General features: G+C 38.4%; 5 protein-coding genes across 16 annotated transcripts; 2 read left to right on the forward strand and 3 right to left on the reverse strand.

The window, feature by feature from the left end:
- Positions 1-926: 926 nt before the first annotated feature.
- On the forward strand, positions 927-2,851 carry LOC105285205 (nucleolar protein 8). The gene is made up of 6 exons (XM_011349273.3): positions 927-1,262; positions 1,342-1,512; positions 1,582-1,787; positions 1,867-2,132; positions 2,213-2,455; positions 2,535-2,851. The coding sequence occupies exons 1-6, from the start codon at positions 1,155-1,157 to the stop codon at positions 2,690-2,692; spliced, it is 1,152 nt and encodes a 383-aa protein (XP_011347575.1). The 5' UTR covers positions 927-1,154; the 3' UTR covers positions 2,693-2,851.
- LOC105285204 (farnesyl pyrophosphate synthase) lies at positions 2,703-10,940 on the reverse strand. 7 transcript variants are annotated; one of them, XM_011349268.2, is made up of 8 exons: positions 8,616-8,799; positions 5,295-5,457; positions 4,669-4,809; positions 4,135-4,338; positions 3,859-4,023; positions 3,558-3,770; positions 3,226-3,431; positions 2,703-3,147 (listed from the first exon to the last, which is right to left on the reverse strand). In XM_011349268.2, exons 1-7 carry the CDS (start codon positions 8,786-8,788, stop codon positions 3,228-3,230), a joined length of 1,263 nt encoding a protein of 420 aa, XP_011347570.2. In that variant the 5' UTR covers positions 8,789-8,799; the 3' UTR covers positions 2,703-3,147; positions 3,226-3,227. The 7 variants fall into 7 exon arrangements, with proteins under 7 accessions (XP_011347570.2, XP_019889133.2, XP_011347571.2 ...); XM_020033574.2 differs by lacking the exon at positions 8,616-8,799 and adding an exon at positions 10,811-10,940 and having other exon boundaries at positions 2,703-3,431; XM_011349269.3 differs by lacking the exon at positions 8,616-8,799 and adding an exon at positions 8,807-9,158 and having other exon boundaries at positions 2,703-3,431.
- LOC105285203 lies at positions 10,657-11,676 on the reverse strand. The gene is made up of 3 exons (XM_011349265.2): positions 11,368-11,676; positions 11,147-11,270; positions 10,657-10,953 (listed from the first exon to the last, which is right to left on the reverse strand). The coding sequence occupies exons 1-3, from the start codon at positions 11,401-11,403 to the stop codon at positions 10,811-10,813; spliced, it is 303 nt and encodes a 100-aa protein (XP_011347567.1). The 5' UTR covers positions 11,404-11,676; the 3' UTR covers positions 10,657-10,810.
- Positions 11,677-14,823: 3,147 nt separating this feature from the next.
- On the forward strand, positions 14,824-16,661 carry LOC105285202. Of its 6 annotated transcripts, none has more exons than XM_026969707.1 (4): positions 14,824-15,085; positions 15,429-15,725; positions 15,802-15,998; positions 16,463-16,661. In XM_026969707.1, the coding sequence occupies exons 1-4, from the start codon at positions 15,031-15,033 to the stop codon at positions 16,490-16,492; spliced, it is 579 nt and encodes a 192-aa protein (XP_026825508.1). In that variant the 5' UTR covers positions 14,824-15,030; the 3' UTR covers positions 16,493-16,661. The 6 variants fall into 6 exon arrangements, with proteins under 6 accessions (XP_026825508.1, XP_026825507.1, XP_011347561.1 ...); XM_026969706.1 differs by having other exon boundaries at positions 14,825-15,085; positions 15,802-16,015; positions 16,480-16,661; XM_011349259.3 differs by lacking the exon at positions 16,463-16,661 and having other exon boundaries at positions 14,830-15,085; positions 15,802-16,194.
- LOC105285200 (probable protein BRICK1-B) lies at positions 16,144-18,919 on the reverse strand. The gene is made up of 7 exons (XM_026969709.1): positions 18,601-18,919; positions 18,235-18,317; positions 17,771-18,102; positions 17,307-17,638; positions 16,843-17,174; positions 16,379-16,710; positions 16,144-16,246 (listed from the first exon to the last, which is right to left on the reverse strand). Exons 1-3 carry the CDS (start codon positions 18,719-18,721, stop codon positions 18,076-18,078), a joined length of 231 nt encoding a protein of 76 aa, XP_026825510.1. The 5' UTR covers positions 18,722-18,919; the 3' UTR covers positions 16,144-16,246; positions 16,379-16,710; positions 16,843-17,174; positions 17,307-17,638; positions 17,771-18,075.
- Positions 18,920-19,617: the final 698 nt, after the last annotated feature.

Below are 19,617 nucleotides of genomic sequence, written 5' to 3' on the forward strand. Positions count from 1 at the left end.
AAGTAATGTTGTATTATACAGGGTGTCCCGGGTTTTAACCGACAAACTGCGGGAGCATATTCTACTAGTGGAAATAAGAAAAAATTCTTATATCGAGTTTGCTTAGAAATGCTTTATTACAAAGTTATAAACCAATATTGAAAAGAAATATCAGATAAGTAACAACGGAACATAGTGTAGAATTTGGAAGGTCGAAGATGTTTATCTTACGTGTATTCACATGTATTCATGTTCACTATGTTGAAACGATTCAGTATGATTGTTACTTTCACAACAGTAGCCGTTAGATTTCAATCGTCGTGTCAACTAGCAATTACTATCAGAATGCCAAAAGTGTTTTCAAATGAGGAATACACCGATACTCATTTCGTGTACGGATTCCGTGACGGAAATGCACGAGCTGCCGTACGAGAGTATCAACGTAGATTTCCTAACAGGAGGGTACCAGATAGATTTAAAGCAACGAATTACTAATTCAGTTACTGAGATGCAACAAAATTTTCAGGAATGTCGTACCGTAACAAATTCTGTACTACGTCGACGTCTAGCTTGTATCGATGTGCAAGGACAACATTTTGAAATGCGTCACTAAATCATTGCGTAGATAATTTTTATTTTTGTGAAAAAATCCGTTGTTACTTGTCTCATATTTCTTTTGAATATTGGTTTATAACTTTGTAATAAAGCATTTCTAAGCAAACTCGATATAAGAATTTTTTCTTATTTCCACTAGTAGAATATGCTCCCGCAGTTTGTCGGTTAAAACCCGGGACACCCTGTATTTATAGATTTTAATATTGGCAGAGACTATTTGCTTTATTTTGCATCGTTCACACTTGTGAGTGATTTGCTTGTGCGTAAATTTTGTGCAATAAAATCTAGTAACTTTTTAATGGATTTAAAAGTTCCTTGGATCCGTTGATAGCCATGTCTACAAATATTCTACTTCATGAGTTAACCTAAAAAGAATGTATCACGGAGAACCGCGCATGTGACTTTTTGAACATAATTTTTAATAAATTTATTTATAACATTGTTTTTAATGATTATCTTTGCGTACTATTTGCGCAAATAGGCAGTAATAGCACGTTTAATTTGAAATACGTTTTAAACTTCTTTCTTATTTCTTTCGTATTTGATCGTAAATTTAAAACATGAGTGTAATTACCGAATCCGAGAGGAAACGATTGCAATCCTTGAAAGAAAAGAAACATGCATTTAAAATCAAGGGACAGCTTATACACCAAGCATTAAGTGACCTAGTAAGTAAATCTATTAAGTTTTCTCTTGATGCTTTTATAAGTTATATCTCCTATTTTTTATACACAATTATTTTTCTAGAATAATGCTAAAAGCAACAAAATTAGATTTGATGACGATTTTGGTGAAGAACAAAGTACAAAGCCGAAAAGGCAAAAGATAGCTCTCTTTGATAGTGATGACGATAATGACGATAATAAGAAAGATGTTTTATGGAATGAAGATGAATTCGCCGCCAAGAAAAAGAAAAAAGTTAGTATCTCACGCTTTACAATTTTGTATTTCTCATATCGAAGATGCACGTGTAACGTATTGCCACAGGTTGTTCTTGGAAATGACGCGCGGTTTACTTTGGATGATCGTTTCATGGAAGACGATCATTCAGTCCAGGAAACTGAAGTTAAAACAGGCACCGATGAATGTGATCTACAGAAGGAAAAAGAAAAGCAATTAGATATTTTAGAAAGCATTTTGGGAATGCCGCTTGTGGCAAAAAGTCAGGAAAACTCAAATACGAAATCGACCAAGTAAGAATACAGAAAAGCAGATTTTCTTATAATTGTTTTATCAATACTTTTTGGGTACTTAACGATAGAATATTTTCAGACAGGAATTAATGGTACGCTACGATCCCACTGAAAACGAACACTGCAAATACGAAGTCAAAACTGTGCAGTCAGAGAAGAGCGAGGAGAAAAGTAGCAAAAAGAAGAAACGTGAAAAACCGATGCCAGAAGTTGAAGAGCCTGCACCTGTCGATGTGTCAAAGGATATCTATTATGCTGTATCTGATACTTTAGCGGAAAGTCTAAAACAGAAAGAAGAATTCAGTTTGTTGAAAACATTTGGGAAAGAGAAGAAAAATGATACGGGTATTAATTCAAAAATAACATAAACACATTTATATTTGGACTATTTCACTATTTTCTTATTTTGATACGTATATTTTCAGGACACGCTGAGAGCAATGACGCATCTATTGCAGAAAGTAAAGATAGAAAGTTTAGGTTTAACTTCAATGCAAGTAACGTGTTGAACAATAAGTGCGATTCATCCGACGAAGATGTAGACGAAGTAAATAAACCTGATGCAAATGAACGAACGGTCGAAGGAACTGAATATGATGAAAATACATGTAATATATTTGCACATAAAGACATCCTATTTTTTGACAAGGATGATGTACGGTTTAATGGTACGCGTGAAGATAAGACTATAATTCGCGACAGAGTATCATTTACGACGGAGATAACACGAGGACGAATGTTTTTCAGAGGCCGTGAGATTTTTTAATGCAGAAGCCGCGCCAACGGATGAATTCAAGAATCTGAGACGCGAGTTGAAACAGATCGTACGTACGAAGATTCGCAATAATGAGAAGCAACATCAGCGGTGGGGTAAGAAAAGGAAAATAAAGAAATTCTCACGCTAAGATATTTTTCCCTCGTAATTGTTTTGGTTCTGTATTTGCAATAGCGTAACGATCAATCCAGGATCATGTGATTATTATCCTAGAAAGACATTATTGTAAAGTATGTAACATATAACATGTAAAAATATACTTTTATATACTATATAATAAATGTGTACGTATAAATCTTTGTGGATTTACAAGTATAATTGTCTCTCATAGAAAACGATTCTTATAAAAATTCCTGTACATCTCGCACTTTGTCTCCAGTTGAGATTTTACAAGAGACATATAAATTCTACATGTGTCGGCTGAATTTTTAAATTAATAGAAATGCAACACGGAACAAGATTTCGATTTCCTCTCTTGAAACAATGATAGAAACAACGATAATGGGCATAAAGTAAATTATTAGGTATTAAAGTAAATCGCCATTTTTCATGATAATTAACACACCTTGGTTCTTGACATTAAATCTATAATAATATATATAATAAGATGGTTAGTGCCAGTATCGTGTACTCCGAGAACTGTTTTTTTCCGTTTCTTCTTACTTTCATGACTGCCTGTGATATAGCTTCTCCAACAACTTGAGGAAAAGATCATGTGGTAGACCGCGTGATATCTGCTGTATGTGCGTATTTAACAGTTTATGCGTGTCCTCTTCGTATTTGGCATAAGTGTTTGGCAAGCCCAGTTCATTGTACAGCTGCATCACGCGCTTTACTTTCTCCGGATCACCGGCGATACCATAACATTCCTGTGCGACGAAAAAAGGTACTGATGAATTTTCGAGCCAATGCTGTTCATTAACGAGATACTTTTATTTTTAGCTTCGCATCAGGCTGAAAATATCTTTCAATCGAGCAATTATTTCGGTATTTACTTCTAAAATCTTCCGCTGTGACGGTGTAACACGCTGGAGAGCCATAACGATCAGCCACGTGCACTTGCCCTCTTCTATGTCGGTATTATCCTTGCCAATGACTTCAGGATCTCCGTAGGAACCCAAGTAATCATCTTGAACTTGGAAGAAATGTCCCATTTCCAGCAGGATCGTTTTTGCCTGCCTGAACATTTCTGGATCTTTTATTCCAGCCTAAATCAATAAAAGTGTATATTATTAGCCTCGAGGTAGAGAGTAGAATTTCTCCTTTCTGTATTCGGAAATTAGGAATTATACTTACATAATGCATCGCGACGGTTATCGGCAGAATGAACGAATAATACGACGTTTTGTACTTGACAATAGAGTTGTACCGATCCATCGTAAAGAGATCTAGATTCGGCGTTTTGCCGTAATTGGTGGAAAGCAGATCTAAACATTGCCCGAATATAGTCTTCAGTACGCTCTGTCGAAACACTTTTATAAATAATAGCTCAATTAAAAAGAAAAAAAAAGATAAACTGCCATTTACGTTAATATATACATATATATTCAAAAGTAGGAAATCGTCACTTACGTCTTGGAATGTTTCTACCAGATCTATGTAGCACTCTTTCCCTTTGAAGTGTTTTCGAAGTAGATAACCCACGGTATTCTCTATCATTAAGCCGTCGTTAATTGCCGCTAAGTCTATATTATTTTGCCGATACCAACATGGTTGGTTTCTACGAATTAACGATCGGTCTTGAATGTCATCGATAACAAGGAAAAAGCCTTGGAGCTGTAATAAATGCCAATAATGTGCAATTATATATAAATATAATACTTGATATTTTTGATCGTTGAATAATAACTCGAAATTTAGATTAACTGATATAAATGTTATATAAACGTTGCAAGACAATGTTATATAAGTCTGATAAAAAAGACTTGTAAGAATGCTATTCTTTGCAAAAGTTTACACTAATAAGTAACTCATTATAATAACACCAAAGTGCTTTAAAGTATATTTTTCGAACGTAGTAAATTATTTTTACACTAGTTTTATTTTATTTTATCTCATTTGCAATTTGAAATAATTCATATATTAGTTTCACAAATAATTACGTACCAGTTCGACGCACCATGCTAAAATTCGTACTAGATGAATATTTTCCTCTGTGACTTGACTGCTAGGTGCCAGCAGCCTATAGGCATAAACTAATGCTAGGGCGCGAGTTTTCTTTCCGTTTGGAACGTTATACTGTAATACCTGTGCAACAGAAAAGTTTTAATTCGCAAAAGTATTCTTTTTCCCAGATTACAAATTATTCCGTGTATCTTGTAAATGTTTCATATCTATGTATCTGCCTCTTATTATCACCTTCTTTTCACATGTCAGCAAAGCACATCGTTTTCTTTTCTTTATTTCTTACTCGTATCTGATTAACGCACTGATATTGTTTATCTGTTCTTTTAATAATGATTATCTTATGTCAATTTATATTGTATTTATCGTTACAAATAAAATTTTACTTTAAATTCTCTTTTATATCATGTTTATCGCAATTATTATATGTAACACACAATTATTACATTATTGTTACTTTATGTTACTTCTTTAATTATTTCTGAGAAGATTCGTATATTTTTGGAGTAATATAATTGATCTATATAGCTTGGTTTTTTAAATTTTGATTTATTTGATCTTTGAGATCTCTAGCCATTGTGCTTTATATTTTCAATAATGGCACTTACTTTTGCCAACCATTTGGGGACATCCGGAATATCTAAACTCTTGGTTGCATCCGTGAGGTCTCGGACAACGTCTGTCCACACCGCCATCAGTTCCCGACTTTCTTCCTTGCCTGCCCATGGTTGTGTCGTGGAATGAGCCATTCGCAAATTATAATCCAATGTCCTGAAAAATTAACAAGTCCATGATTACGACAGGAAGTAGGCAGCAATAGATTGCTGTACAGATTTTACTCTTGCGAATAATTCAAATTATTATTGCGAATAATTCATTTATTACGTAAAATATTGCTAGCTATAAGTGGCAAGAGCAAGATTTAATGATGAATAAACGAAACGTGAAAATGATCGGATTTATATTTAATACCTTTTGTACAACAAACGAACAAACTTCTCAAACCACACTGAGCTCTACGCGACTTATCTGCAGTATATATATTAGCAAATTAGAATAATAATACATATGTATGTATTGGTATTCTGTATTTTACTTTATCGACAAAAATCTAACGTGTAGATAAAAGATAAGGGAGGTCATGTTTTAAACACGTGGAAACCTGAAAAAGAACTTGTTGCATAAACCTCACGTAATGAATATGCCTTCTGAATAAATTTAAAGAGTTAAATCGCAAGCTATATTTGGGAGATCAAAAACATGCTGACCTCTTAGGAAACAAATTGCGTATAGTGCGATTGTCATGTAAATGTCGAGATTTTATGTTTGATTGAACAACACGTACTGCAACCTAGTTCGGTACAATCGACACGCGATGTCATCGCCAGACGTAGCTGAGGTAAGCATGTATCATTTATCATAAATGTTAACGTCGAATTTGGCTTTGTGATATCTTTAAGACTCGATTGTCGATCGAATTAACGCTGCGATGGATTTCAGAGGCGATTTGGATTTATATTTATTGTCTAAGATGTGTTACGGAGTGTGTCCTGTGTGCATAAGAGATCATGCATTTTTTCTTTCTCGCTCGTTTATTAAATATTCGTCGATTTATCATAATTATATTTTCACAAAAGAAATTATAAAGATTAAATATAAACAAGCGGTAAAATTGCAAGATCATTTCAGTGAATAATAATGTAAATCATCTAAAATAAAAGTTTCATGTATGGCCATTTATTTGTATTACTGTAACAAGAATACTAGGATAAAATCAACATTTTTTGCATTAAGAATTTTTGACAATTTGGTTAATTGCGCAAAATGCATGTATTATGGATTTATTCACTCGACTAATTACTCGACAAGTTGCTTTTTTTACAATATTATCGCACGTCATTATATGAACTGTGTTGCTTTTATGTGCATTGCAGACGAGTTTAGTTTGTCATTCTGCGCCTGTATTTGGAATTAAGTTCACCGTTGTTGCAAATACTCTATAACTGAAAGTCCTGCCCGATTTTGTCGATGTTACCTGTGTGTTTACATTATATTTATGTAAGATTCGTTAGCTTTTGGAATATGCGATTCTTCCGCGGACTTGTTTGCTCAGTAATCGGACATCCGAATCGAAACTAAGTGTCTTACTTTAAGATCGAAAAAGAGAAACTTCAAGAAGGAGCGAGAAGCCGATATGCACAACCGTTCGTACGATGCAAACCTGAGATGAGTGGCAAGGATTTTATTGGCATGCTCAAGGAGAAGATCGCCCAAGATGTAAAAAAGACGGAAGAGGAGGACGCGACGGAAACGAGAGCAGAGGGGAGTGCGATGCAAAGCATGCGAGATTGACCGAAACCTTTTTCGGAGACACGCTACTGGATATTCTCGAAACGACGTAAGTTTCTAAAAGGAAAGCGTGCTAACACTTGTCCATGAAATTCCATGTTTGAACACGACTACTATTGCACAAGAAAATTGCACAATAAAGATAACAAAATGACTTGTTAAATGCATTGCTCAACTATCTATTGGATATGTCGTTATCTGTCGTTAGACAACTGTTTTTGATGATAACTTTGTATTGATAGTACGGTAGCTGTGAATATATTGTCGTGCAGGATGTGTTCCAAAGTTTGGGCATGCACTTTCACTCTCTCCAGTCGATTGGAAGTTTCTCTAACGTTTCTCTAATATTCTATTCAGTTGCTTGCTGTATTGATTTCTAATCTTTGTAAATGTCCCCGCGGCCAAGTGTTAAAGCCTGACGGAAGCGATTTGAAAATTTAATTTAATTGATTAAATAAGAAATAAGGGCTTATCATCGGTTCGGCTTTCTTTCTGTAAAAATAGTTCTTGACTGCTCGTATTATAAGATGGAGATTATCATTGCAAATGAAGCCAGCTGTATCGACAGCCTGGATTAAAACGTTTTTCAAGCAATGTAAATGAACAAAGAAGAAGTTTAATTGCTCAAACAAGTAGAGCAAGTTATCGTTGGTGTTTATCTCGATTAAATTAAGATGGATTTCAAAATATCATGTCTTGTATGTCAACATCAAAGACACGCGTGTAATGAAATTTAGACAGAACTGAGAAATCCAGTTTCGCAATAAGGAATCGTGTTATTGGCCTTGTGGATCGATCGATAATGTTTATTTCTTGTCATGAATATCGACAATGATAATGCTTCGAAATATGTATGTGTATGCCTAAAAAGGCAGCACGAGTCGTCGCGCAGACGTTGATCGAGCAGCCTTATCGATTTCCATTGGCGTTTTCCTGCACTTGATACATAATTATAATGCGATCGGACAAACAGATACAGAAATAAAAATGAAGTAACATGAAAATGTCTTCAAGCAATTTGTGCTTGCAAATATTCACGTGTTTTTAGCAGCCTTATGCACGTGGCAATATTCCGTGAGCGTCACGTGATATGTAAGCCTCATTTGCATGTATAAAGAGGTATTAGAACGATAAGATATTAGTGACGAGTCACGATACTCTTCCGCACTTCGTCGCATTTCGGATATAGCATGCATTTTTCGTATAAATGAGAATGTGGAAATAGAAGAGTGGACGCGTGCATTTTTTTTCCTGAGAAGCTCTCAAATTACGCAAATTTCAAGCCTGCGAAGTAATAATAATTAGCGTAAAATTGTTAAGATTCGCCGGACAATCCGAACGAATAAAGCACCGCGAGGGCTGCGAAGAAAGATCGTTTCTCCATAAAATCATAACTGAAAAATTGCGTTATCATAAGATTGCTCATTTCGAGTCCTCCAGATGCAGCTTTCTCTCTCCGTAAACACTTCATCTATTCTCCTCGGGCTTCTTAACGTATTTCTATTCTTGGTTTTTACGCACTTTTTTATGCGCGTATTTAGATCGGAATAGCGTTCCTCCGCTGTTCCCTCTCCTCTTACCCTCCCCCCCTTCGCGCTCCTGTTTGCTCGACGAAGAAATGTTTTCCGTTTATGCTAATTAACCTCAATGACACATCCCATCGCGATATATCTTCGCAACAGCTGGGCACCGTGCATCTCCTCTGCTCGTGCGAGCAGCGGAGGTGCGAGAGCCGTCTCGGCATTAGACGCATCTTTCCGCGCAAGCTCACCTCCAACGCGTCGCCGCCGTCGCGCTCACGCGGCTCGGCGCAGCGAGACGCGCGCGTTGCGCATCCGCCCATCCGGCGTACGCGCGATCGGCGGCGGCGAGGCGCCGCGCGCTACTGATCGCCGGCAGGAACCGGTTCCGCGCAACGGACGACATGTTCCGCCAACGTTGCTGCTGGTCCACGCTAGCTCACGCGGCGAAGTGTCCGGCGGACCACCGGAAACGGAGGAAACTGAACGCGGAAAGCGTCGGAAATCAAAGCGCGGTCACGAACGGCGAACCGATCCCCGCGAAGCGAGGGATCCGCTGCTGGCGGTGCACGCGACGGGACGAAGGCTGCGAACCACTGCGAACCACCAGGTTAGGCCCGCGGCGCGACTCGTCTCCCGAATTCGCGTGCGCGCGGCGAGACCGCGCAAGAAACCAGCGTTCGAAGGGGGGAAATTAAAAAGGGAGGAAAGTCGCAGGCGCGACCAGCGACTGGCGAACGATCGGGACTCGCGCTTAATCGCCACACGCGCACGCGGGTGCCACACGCGTCACTCTTCCGCGTTGGAAATCGGACCGACGCTTTTATACCCACGCGCGGAAGTGCGCGCGTATCGTTATATGCGTTCCTCGTTATACCATGGAGCAAGGAATTACATGGATGGCGTGTGAGGATATCGAATTCGCGTCATTATCACGAACGTACGTGCGAGAGGAAGGGGGGAAGATCGGAGCACCCTGCACCTCGGCCAAGCTGATTGCTGCGCCCGCCGCACTCGCGGCTTTACACAAGAATTATATTTAAATTTATCCAGCGATTCTCAACCGACCGATGCGCGAGGTGTTGACGATAAAAATTCTCGCGCGACTGTGTGCCGTTACGCGCCGCAACGTGCTGGATTCTGGAATGCATATTGCACTTCTGAACCTTAAACGATTTCAGATGACAGATGGATATAATGATTTTCGTGCTCAGGATGCTCGGCGAACGGTACGATCATAAACGCGTATAACGGACTCGGCATTAGCTATATTTATTATATAACGATGAAAGGGCCAAAGCATCGAGGCAAATTCTCTCCTTCTTCTGCGCGCAGCTTGAACGCGCAGGTCCGTCGACAGCCAATTGTCAGCGGGTTTTTTCACGGGCTTCCCAGCAAACACAGTCATGTAACAATGATATTGCCATAATATAACAGAGTGTAACGCGCAATATAACATGTTCGTTACATGTAACGCATATGTTAGTTGTAATTTCCCACTCAAACGAAATTGCAGTAATATAACAATAATATAACGTGTTACTAAAATATTATATAAATGGAATATGTATTATTTATTCTTTCTTCCTCTCTCTACGACTACGGGTGCATGTTTAATTGATTTTCCTAAACGTTATGTGCAAGTTCGTACTTTCCTCTTATTTATTATTCGTTCAAAAATGTACCACTTCATCGTAGAAATGGACTTACGATACAAGTTGTGCCCTGCCGTGATTACCGTTCCTGTATATATTTTGTATTATATTTTGCATGCGAGAAACGAAGCCATCTACCGGACAACTCGACATCTGAATGTTAAAAATGATATATAACATAGACATAATATGCAAATATTACAGTTATATAATATCGCATATTTCAGTTATATTACTGCTATATTATTATAACCAATGTATAACAGAGCAATATAACAGTTTTATAACGCAGTTATATTGCAGTTACAAAGTAAATTATGCAACCTCAACATTAATAACATATAACAGTTGTTATATTACGTGTTACTTCTGTTTTATATAATAGTTATATTTTGTGTTTGCTGGGATATATTAAATTCGTGTTTCTCTTTTCAACACACGTGATATAACTTTGAACACCATTGCTTCTTGTTATTCTCTCATTTCCTCTGGTACAGTACTAACTATATTGTCTCTTCTTTTTCGGTCCTGCTGTCTCTTTCGACGTTCAGCCATTCCTTCATTATATTATTACATCAATTTATTTCTTCATTCATCTACCTATGGATACGGTTTCTTATTAGATGGCACTGGCAGTCTGTATTTTGCCAATTCCACTTCGGCTTCCCCGAACGAGTCGACGTGATAGCAGAAGTATTCAGGATTCTTGTACTCCTTGTCTTTGGAAGCGTCAGGTCCTACAGCTGAGAACAGATTACAGTTTAAGACTCGGATGACAGCAGGCATGTTTAGGGCCCAGACAATGGGAGGAATAAGGAACACGCATGCATGGCTTTTCATTGGTCGAAATTGAATTTTGTTTTATTCTTTAATTCGTCCTTATTCCTCTCATTGTCTCATCGTGTCTGGGCCCTTGTGGTACGTAACGGCTCTTACATGCATTCGGTACTTTGACGACGTGCTCACTGAGACCTGGCACATCGACGTTCGCAGTAGATTGAGCAGTGCTTCCGCTTGAAGTTTGTGCACTAAATGTCCGAGAAGAAATAGTCGTTATTCCCTGAAAGCATCGATAGTTGCTTGAACTGCTCCCAAATAAAGAGGTTACAAATTCGTGAACACGTCGAGAGATTTTTATCAATCTTTCCAATACGCACCTGCAATGGTACTCGTCTCGCGATTATGCGAAACATTTTGTGACGACTTGTGGGAATAACAGTCTGGCGATTGCAACGTGCGAGCCTCTCAAGATCCAAACGTCCTTCTGACAATGATCTGACCCTCCTCCCCCTCACCGTGCTCTATTTTGATTCAATCTTTGACTATATACCTATGGACTGCTAATGGGCAGCCATTGTGCGATCCAAGATCTCAGCGCCACCAGGTACCAACGGCCAAACCAAGAACTAATAATCATATATTTCGTGAACATTGTTTTAAGAATATAATATTCACATTCTCTTATACTGCAATATAAAACAAAATATTCATGGTCATTGTATTAATATGATTTTTTAAATGCCTTTTGAACAGTAAAATTGTTGCACTTTTCATGTTAAATTGCAAAATAACTTCAAATTCTTTTCTTACTTACAATAAAGCATTAGGTACATGAGAATGTAGTACAATAAAGTATACTTGAAAGGAAAAAATTAAGAAAATAAAAACGTAATCTTAAGAGACTAGAAATCAGTTTTATTATACACTAGCATCCCCCGTCACGCGGGCTTCGCCCGCGATATTATGTGTAGAATTAAATAAAAACACATTTTACCCCTTCTCACCCGTTAGGGGTGGAATTTCGGAAAACCCACCCTTAGTGAGCACCTACGTACTAGTAGGAATATACCCTTAAAATTTCAAGTCGATAGATGCAGTGGTTCGGGCTGCACGTTGATGAGTCAGTGAGTGGTATTTGGCTTATATACAGGGTGTTTCCTAAGTAAGTAGACAAACTTAAGGAGGCTATTCCTTGGCTTATTTTAAGAAGAAAAGGTCATATAAACATATGTCCTAAACTGCTTTGTTTTCCAAAAAAAAGTACATCACTGTTTTCGTTCACTTTTCGTTTATTATAGAACAGTTTGTGTTATTGCAAATGAAACAAATGAAAAACAATAGTAACCAAAAAGAAAAATTATAACGAAAAAGAAAATAGTAACTAAAAAGAAAAATAATAACATCACAGTAACTGCTGAAAATGTCCACCTGCAGCCATGATACACGCCTCAACTCTCCTTTCCATTGATTGACGTACACGCTCAAAAATACCTGGAGTGTTACGTATTCTTTCACATCCATCTATTATGCGATTTCTGAGATCTTCTTCATTTTGAATAGGTGTAGCGTAAACTAAAGATTTAAGCTGTCCCCATAGAAAAAAATCTACTGGATTTAAGTCTGGGGATCTTGCAGGCCATAAATGGTTTGGTCTTTGAGTACCTCGACCGATCCATCGATTGGCAAACTACCTGTTCAAAAATTGACGAACTGCTAAGCTAAAGTGGGGTGGAGCGCCATCATGCATAAACTACATTCTATTTCTGAGCATGAGTGGAATACCTTCCAAAGGTAGCTCATCTTCAAGAAAATGTAGATACGAAGCACCGTTAAGTCTCAAGGGAAGAAAGGCGGCCGCGCGGCGCAGTCTGAAACGAGTGTTCACTTGCGGCGCCGAGAGACCATCCCCACTCCATCCCCACTCCATCCCCACCGCTGTTGACTCGTACTTTCAAAAGCACGCTATCCGAAAAGTGAACGAAAACAGTGATGTACTTTTTTTGGAAAACAAAGCAGTGTAGGACATATGTTTATATGACCTTTTCTTCTTAAAATAAGCCAAGGAATATCCTCCTTAAGTTTGTCTACTTACTTAGGAAACACCCTGTATATATAGATTACACTTACTACCCTTTGAACAAATTAGTTTTGTAAAATCTTTACGGACATATTTTACATGTAAGTTACGTGTCAATTCTTTGCAAACCAATATAACTTTATTTTTAAATAAAACTCTATTATTGTTTTTATCATTTTATGTTTGTGATTTTCTAATAAATCATTATCTAATACGTGCGCGTCAAAATTGGTAAAAAGATTTTGGACATTTATATTTTTTATTACGTGCAAAGTCATTCTTTGAAATGCGTGTTTTATTTTCTATTCCATAAATATTAAATATTTTTTCTGTAGTGCTCGTTATTGTATGAGGTATGACCTCAATGATTAATCGACGTCCGTTCGTAAGTAAGGAGAAACCTTTCAGATTCAGGGATCTGTGCATCATCAACCATCGGAATTGCGGACCGATAATCGCAGAGAATTTAAGGAACCAAGTGTGAATTCTTTATTTCGAGACGATTTTTGTATTCCTGTTTTGGCTTTGTATCGTGTGATTGCACATGATTTGATACAACAATAACGAACCATTTTGTTTTCACTTAGAATTTGTCACTTATAACACCTCACATGCGTCATGAAACCACAGAACAAATGCTTCAGTCAAAGGCACGGTCTTACATACAGGTCTAGAAACTACCTCTAATTTCAGTGGTGGGAGTATGGCCGCTTTTTGAAGACACATTTAGTTTCTAGCATAACCACTACTCGTCGCTGTCATCGATGTCCGCAGATAAATATAACCTGAAAAACCGGAGATAAGAACCCACGTGTGTTCATGACTCTTATTGAAAAACGGTTATCGACTACAAAAGTTATCGAAACGTTTATTGAAATGACGAAATGGTGTGCGGTACCGAATTGCAAGACCGGCGGTAGAACCGAGCAGAAACGTTCTTTATTTCGAGTGCCGAAAGACATTGTTACTTGGAAAAAGTGGGAAAAAGCTATTACCCGCAAAAATAAAATAAAAAGATAAAGGACAGATTTAAACATAAAATCCTGATGGAAAAAATATAATAAAATTTTGCTAAAATGTATTTGAAAATCTCTATCAATTGATCCCGGTTCGTTATCATTTCATCACAAATTTTCAAACTTTTGGAATATTAGATATAAAATTTATAATAAAATACGAAAATTTATAATAAAATATAAAAATTTATGATGAAATGTTAATGAATCGAGGTCAATTGACAGAGTTTCAAATACATTTCAACAAATTTTATTACATTTGTTTCCATCACGGAAGGATTCGTTTTTATTCACACTTAATTTAGAGAATAAAAACTCAATTTTATTTCATATACATATTTCATTAATTCATTTATAGTCTTAAATTATTTAAAGCGTTATTAATTTATCATATTGTTTTGTGAAGACTGCGAGTGGAATAAAGACAGACAGATATTCCCCCGGCCTCTGACGTCCCTCGTCAGCCTGCGAACATCGATCGCAACGCCTCTAGTGGCTACTAAAGAAATAAAAAGTGACACACAAAATGATCCATCTCACCTCTGAAGTTTCCAGCCTGTATATAAGACCGTGGTCAAAGGTATATGTACGACTATTAGTTCTTGGCTTGGCCGTTGGGACGTGGTGCGCTGAGATCTTGGATCGCGTCTTTTACATTACCTAAGTGGCAACGTTAGCAGTCCATAGGTATATAGTCAAAGGGTTCAATGCATGGGCTGCAGCTGCCTCCGCAGTTGGCTGACGTGCGAAAGCAGGGAAGTTTCGATACGAAAATGTCTGACTAGTCCATTCTGCGGAAAGAAAAATCAAGAAAATTGCATATAACTGATTGCTGTTACGTAATATAATTTTTATTAAAATTATTTCGTGTCCACCAGGTCGGGAACCAAGAAAGAAAATGACAGGAAGACCTAAGGGAAATTCAGGAGTAGCTTTCTGCGTTACGCATGCGCGTTCTAGCTGACACCGAGGTGCTGCAGCGGAGTTACGTCACGTGTATCGGTGTGTACAGTGGTATCACTGCCTGCCGTTCACGGCGAGTTAAATCGCAGGAGATTCGACTTTCGTACGTAGCTCGCGTTCACTGGCATCGATGTTGTAGCATAGTTTTCACCCGGAACCCGATACTTGCGATATTTTTCTACTCTGGATAGAACCTCGTTCGATTTATAGGTTAATACTACGGATGCACGCGCACGTACGTTGACCGTGAGTGCATGTAACTCGTGCGAAATCGACGAGCTTGGAAGCGCAGCTGACAATGACACGGACGGACGCATTGACGCTGCGAACGACATTTTGCTCATCACCGTCGCTCGCTCACGTGATTTCCGTTCTGTTTTAGCTGCAACCATGTTACTCGAGTATTTAATAAACAACTGGAAGTACACGAACGCGCCCGAGGGCAAGCGTCCGTTCGAGAAGATCGTCGGGCTTCTCAAGTTTGGGGTGCCCAGCAGCTTCCTCATGGGTGCGTACGACTGTGTCATCATATCGCATACGCAGACCGTCTGGAGCACGGCCAACTGCATGGCCTACTGGATGGTGCCCGTCAACGCGATGTGCGTCACTTTCGCATCCGTAGCGTACGCGTCGGCCAGGATCAGGCAAAAGGACGATTACACGAATTACGCGCTGGCTTGTACGTAAGGCGTAAGCAACCGAGACGGATTGCTCAGTCGCGAGTGAGTTTCCCAAGTCTTATTCGCTTGTTGCAGCACTGGCTTGCGGTGGAATCATCCATCACTGGATGAAGAATGGTTTCTTGTCTTGTTACTTCACCGTTGCGTTGCTCATATGCGCCAAGATCAAGAAACATAACGAGCTGCTTGGCATCGAGCCTCTCCCGATGGGCTATTCCAGTGACATCATAAATCGCCAGTACGAGAAATATCCTGATTTTACCCTGACCAAGGACCCAAGGGGCCGTAGGCCCTGGGAGTGATGAAATTTGTTTTTTGTATAAGCAGAATAAAGGATTAGTGTTGTTAATACTTAAGGTCTTGTAAAATATAACTAACGTCATCGAGGGGTGTTTCGAAAGGCACGTCTTTTGTTTCCAACATGTATTTATTCAGACTCTAGTACAGGAAATAAAAAGGACAATGAAAGGACTTGGCGTCGAGTATGGAAGAGTTATGTCAGTGTCTCACCCTTTGTCACCTGTTGAATTAACATTAATCGGTAAATTTGATGTCAATATTCCATGTCGCATCGAGAACACAAATTTACAAAGTACAATTTTTCTCACGTCAAAGTAACGGATTACTTTTCATCTTGATGCAATTTACTTACGCATGCTTCGAGGTACTCGATCCGTCGTTCGAGAGTTGTCAGTTTTTCGTCGAGTCCCGCTATTCTGATTTTACCCTGACCAAGGACCCAAGGGGCCGTAGGCCCTGGGAGTGATGAAATTTGTTTTTTGTATAAGCAGAATAAAGGATTAGTGTTGTTAATACTTAAAGTCTTGTAAAATATAACTAACGTCATCGAGGGGTGTTTCGAAAGGCACGTCTTTTGTTTCCAACATGTATTTATTCAGACTCTAGTACAGGAAATAAAAAGGACAATGAAAGGACTTGGCGTCGAGTATGGAAGAGTTATGTCAGTGTCTCACCCTTTGTCACCTGTTGAATTAACATTAATCGGTAAATTTGATGTCAATATTCCATGTCGCATCGAGAACACAAATTTACAAAGTACAATTTTTCTCACGTCAAAGTAACGGATTACTTTTCATCTTGATGCAATTTACTTACGCATGCTTCGAGGTACTCGATCCGTCGTTCGAGAGTTGTCAGTTTTTCGTCGAGTCCCGCTATTCTGATTTTACCCTGACCAAGGACCCAAGGGGCCGTAGGCCCTGGGAGTGATGAAATTTGTTTTTTGTATAAGCAGAATAAAGGATTAGTGTTGTTAATACTTAAAGTCTTGTAAAATATAACTAACGTCATCGAGGGGTGTTTCGAAAGGCACGTCTTTTGTTTCCAACATGTATTTATTCAGACTCTAGTACAGGAAATAAAAAGGACAATGAAAGGACTTGGCGTCGAGTATGGAAGAGTTATGTCAGTGTCTCACCCTTTGTCACCTGTTGAGTTAACATTAATCGGTAAATTTGATGTCAATATTCCATGTCGCATCGAGAACACAAATTTACAAAGTATAATTTTTCTCACGTCAAAGTAACGGATTACTTTTCATCTTGATGCAATTTACTTACGCATGCTTCGAGGTACTCGATCCGTCGTTCGAGAGTTGTCAGTTTTTCGTCGAGTCCCGCTATTCTGATTTTACCCTGACCAAGGACCCAAGGGGCCGTAGGCCCTGGGAGTGATGAAATTTGTTTTTTGTATAAGCAGAATAAAGGATTAGTGTTGTTAATACTTAAAGTCTTGTAAAATATAACTAACGTCATCGAGGGGTGTTTCGAAAGGCACGTCTTTTGTTTCCAACATGTATTTATTCAGACTCTAGTACAGGAAATAAAAAGGACAATGAAAGGACTTGGCGTCGAGTATGGAAGAGTTATGTCAGTGTCTCACCCTTTGTCACCTGTTGAATTAACATTAATCGGTAAATTTGATGTCAATATTCCATGTCGCATCGAGAACACAAATTTACAAAGTATAATTTTTCTCACGTCAAAGTAACGGATTACTTTTCATCTTGATGCAATTTACTTACGCATGCTTCGAGGTACTCGATCCGTCGTTCGAGAGTTGTCAGTTTTTCGTCGAGTCCCGCTATTCTGATTTTACCCTGACCAAGGACCCAAGGGGCCGTAGGCCCTGGGAGTGATGAAATTTGTTTTTTGTATAAGCAGAATAAAGGATTAGTGTTGTTAATACTTAAGGTCTTGTAAAATATAACTAACGTCATCGAGGGGTGTTTCGAAAGGCACGTCTTTTGTTTCCAACATGTATTTATTCAGACTCTAGTACAGGAAATAAAAAGGACAATGAAAGGACTTGGCGTCGAGTATGGAAGAGTTATGTCAGTGTCTCACCCTTTGTCACCTGTTGAATTAACATTAATCGGTAAATTTGATGTCAATATTCCATGTCGCATCGAGAACACAAATTTACAAAGTATAATTTTTCTCACGTCAAAGTAACGGATTACTTTTCATCTTGATGCAATTTACTTACGCATGCTTCGAGGTACTCGATCCGTCGTTCGAGAGTTGTCAGTTTTTCGTTGAGTCCCGCTATTCTCGATCGACAAGACATGTCTGAAAGGGACAACAACGTTGTTATGTAAGAATAAACTGCGTTGCATCTGTACGATAAAGCAGGTTTACGAGTACGAATTTAGGGTAAACGTTAATATTAGAGGGGCTTCACAGATTTCAGCGACCTCGACTTATATCGTCGAGAATATAGACTTTAACTAACTTGCAAGAATTCTCAGCCGTTGCTCGTTACAAAGTTATGAACAATTAAAGACAGTGAAGTCCCATCCCGTGACCCTTACATTTACCGAATTCGGTGAATGATCTGACCATTGAACATTACCGAAAGAATTCAGGAAGTCCGTGATCTTTTTAATACTGCCAGTGATAACTTCGATGTATTCGCGGTTAGCCCAGTCCTGTTGAATCTGTTTTTGTATCGCCTCGCGATGTATGGCTGCCATTTTCGTGTTATTCGATCAAGCTGTACTGTATTTCCCGTTCAAGTTGAAGCCAAGTCCTCCGCTGACAACTTGACGATGTGGCGATGCGATAAACGAGACTTCACGCAGCCTTATCGCATCGTTCGGGACGTCAGACGGGATATCAAGAAAAGTCGAGCGTACCGACTCACATCAAACCGTAGAAACTGACAGCACCCAGCGTGTTTATTATGACCACGGTCTTACATACAGGTCTGGAAACTGCCTCTAATTTCAGTGGTGGGAGTATGGCCGCTTTTTGAAGACACATTTGGTTTCTAGCATAACCACTACTCGTCGCTGTCATCGATGTCCGCAGATAAATATAACCTGAAAAACCGGAGATAAGAACCCACGTGTGTTCATGACTCTTATTGAAAAACGGTTATCGACTACAAAAGTTATCGAAACGTTTATTGAAATGACGAAATGGTGTGCGGTACCGAATTGCAAGACCGGCGGTAGAACCGAGCAGAAACGTTCTTTATTTCGAGTGCCGAAAGACATTGTTACTTGGAAAAAGTGGGAAAAAGCTATTACCCGCAAAAATAAAATAAAAAGATAAAGGACAGATTTAAACATAAAATCCTGATGGAAAAAATATAATAAAATTTTGCTAAAATGTATTTGAAAATCTCTATCAATTGATCCCGGTTCGTTATCATTTCATCACAAATTTTCAAACTTTTGGAATATTAGATATAAAATTTATAATAAAATACGAAAATTTATAATAAAATATAAAAATTTATGATGAAATGTTAATGAATCGAGGTCAATTGACAGAGTTTCAAATACATTTCAACAAATTTTATTACATTTGTTTCCATCACGGAAGGATTCGTTTTTATTCACACTTAATTTAGAGAATAAAAACT

Source organism: Ooceraea biroi, chromosome 5, assembly GCF_003672135.1.
Source record: "Ooceraea biroi isolate clonal line C1 chromosome 5, Obir_v5.4, whole genome shotgun sequence".
In the NCBI taxonomy this organism is placed as follows: domain Eukaryota; kingdom Metazoa; phylum Arthropoda; class Insecta; order Hymenoptera; family Formicidae; genus Ooceraea; species Ooceraea biroi.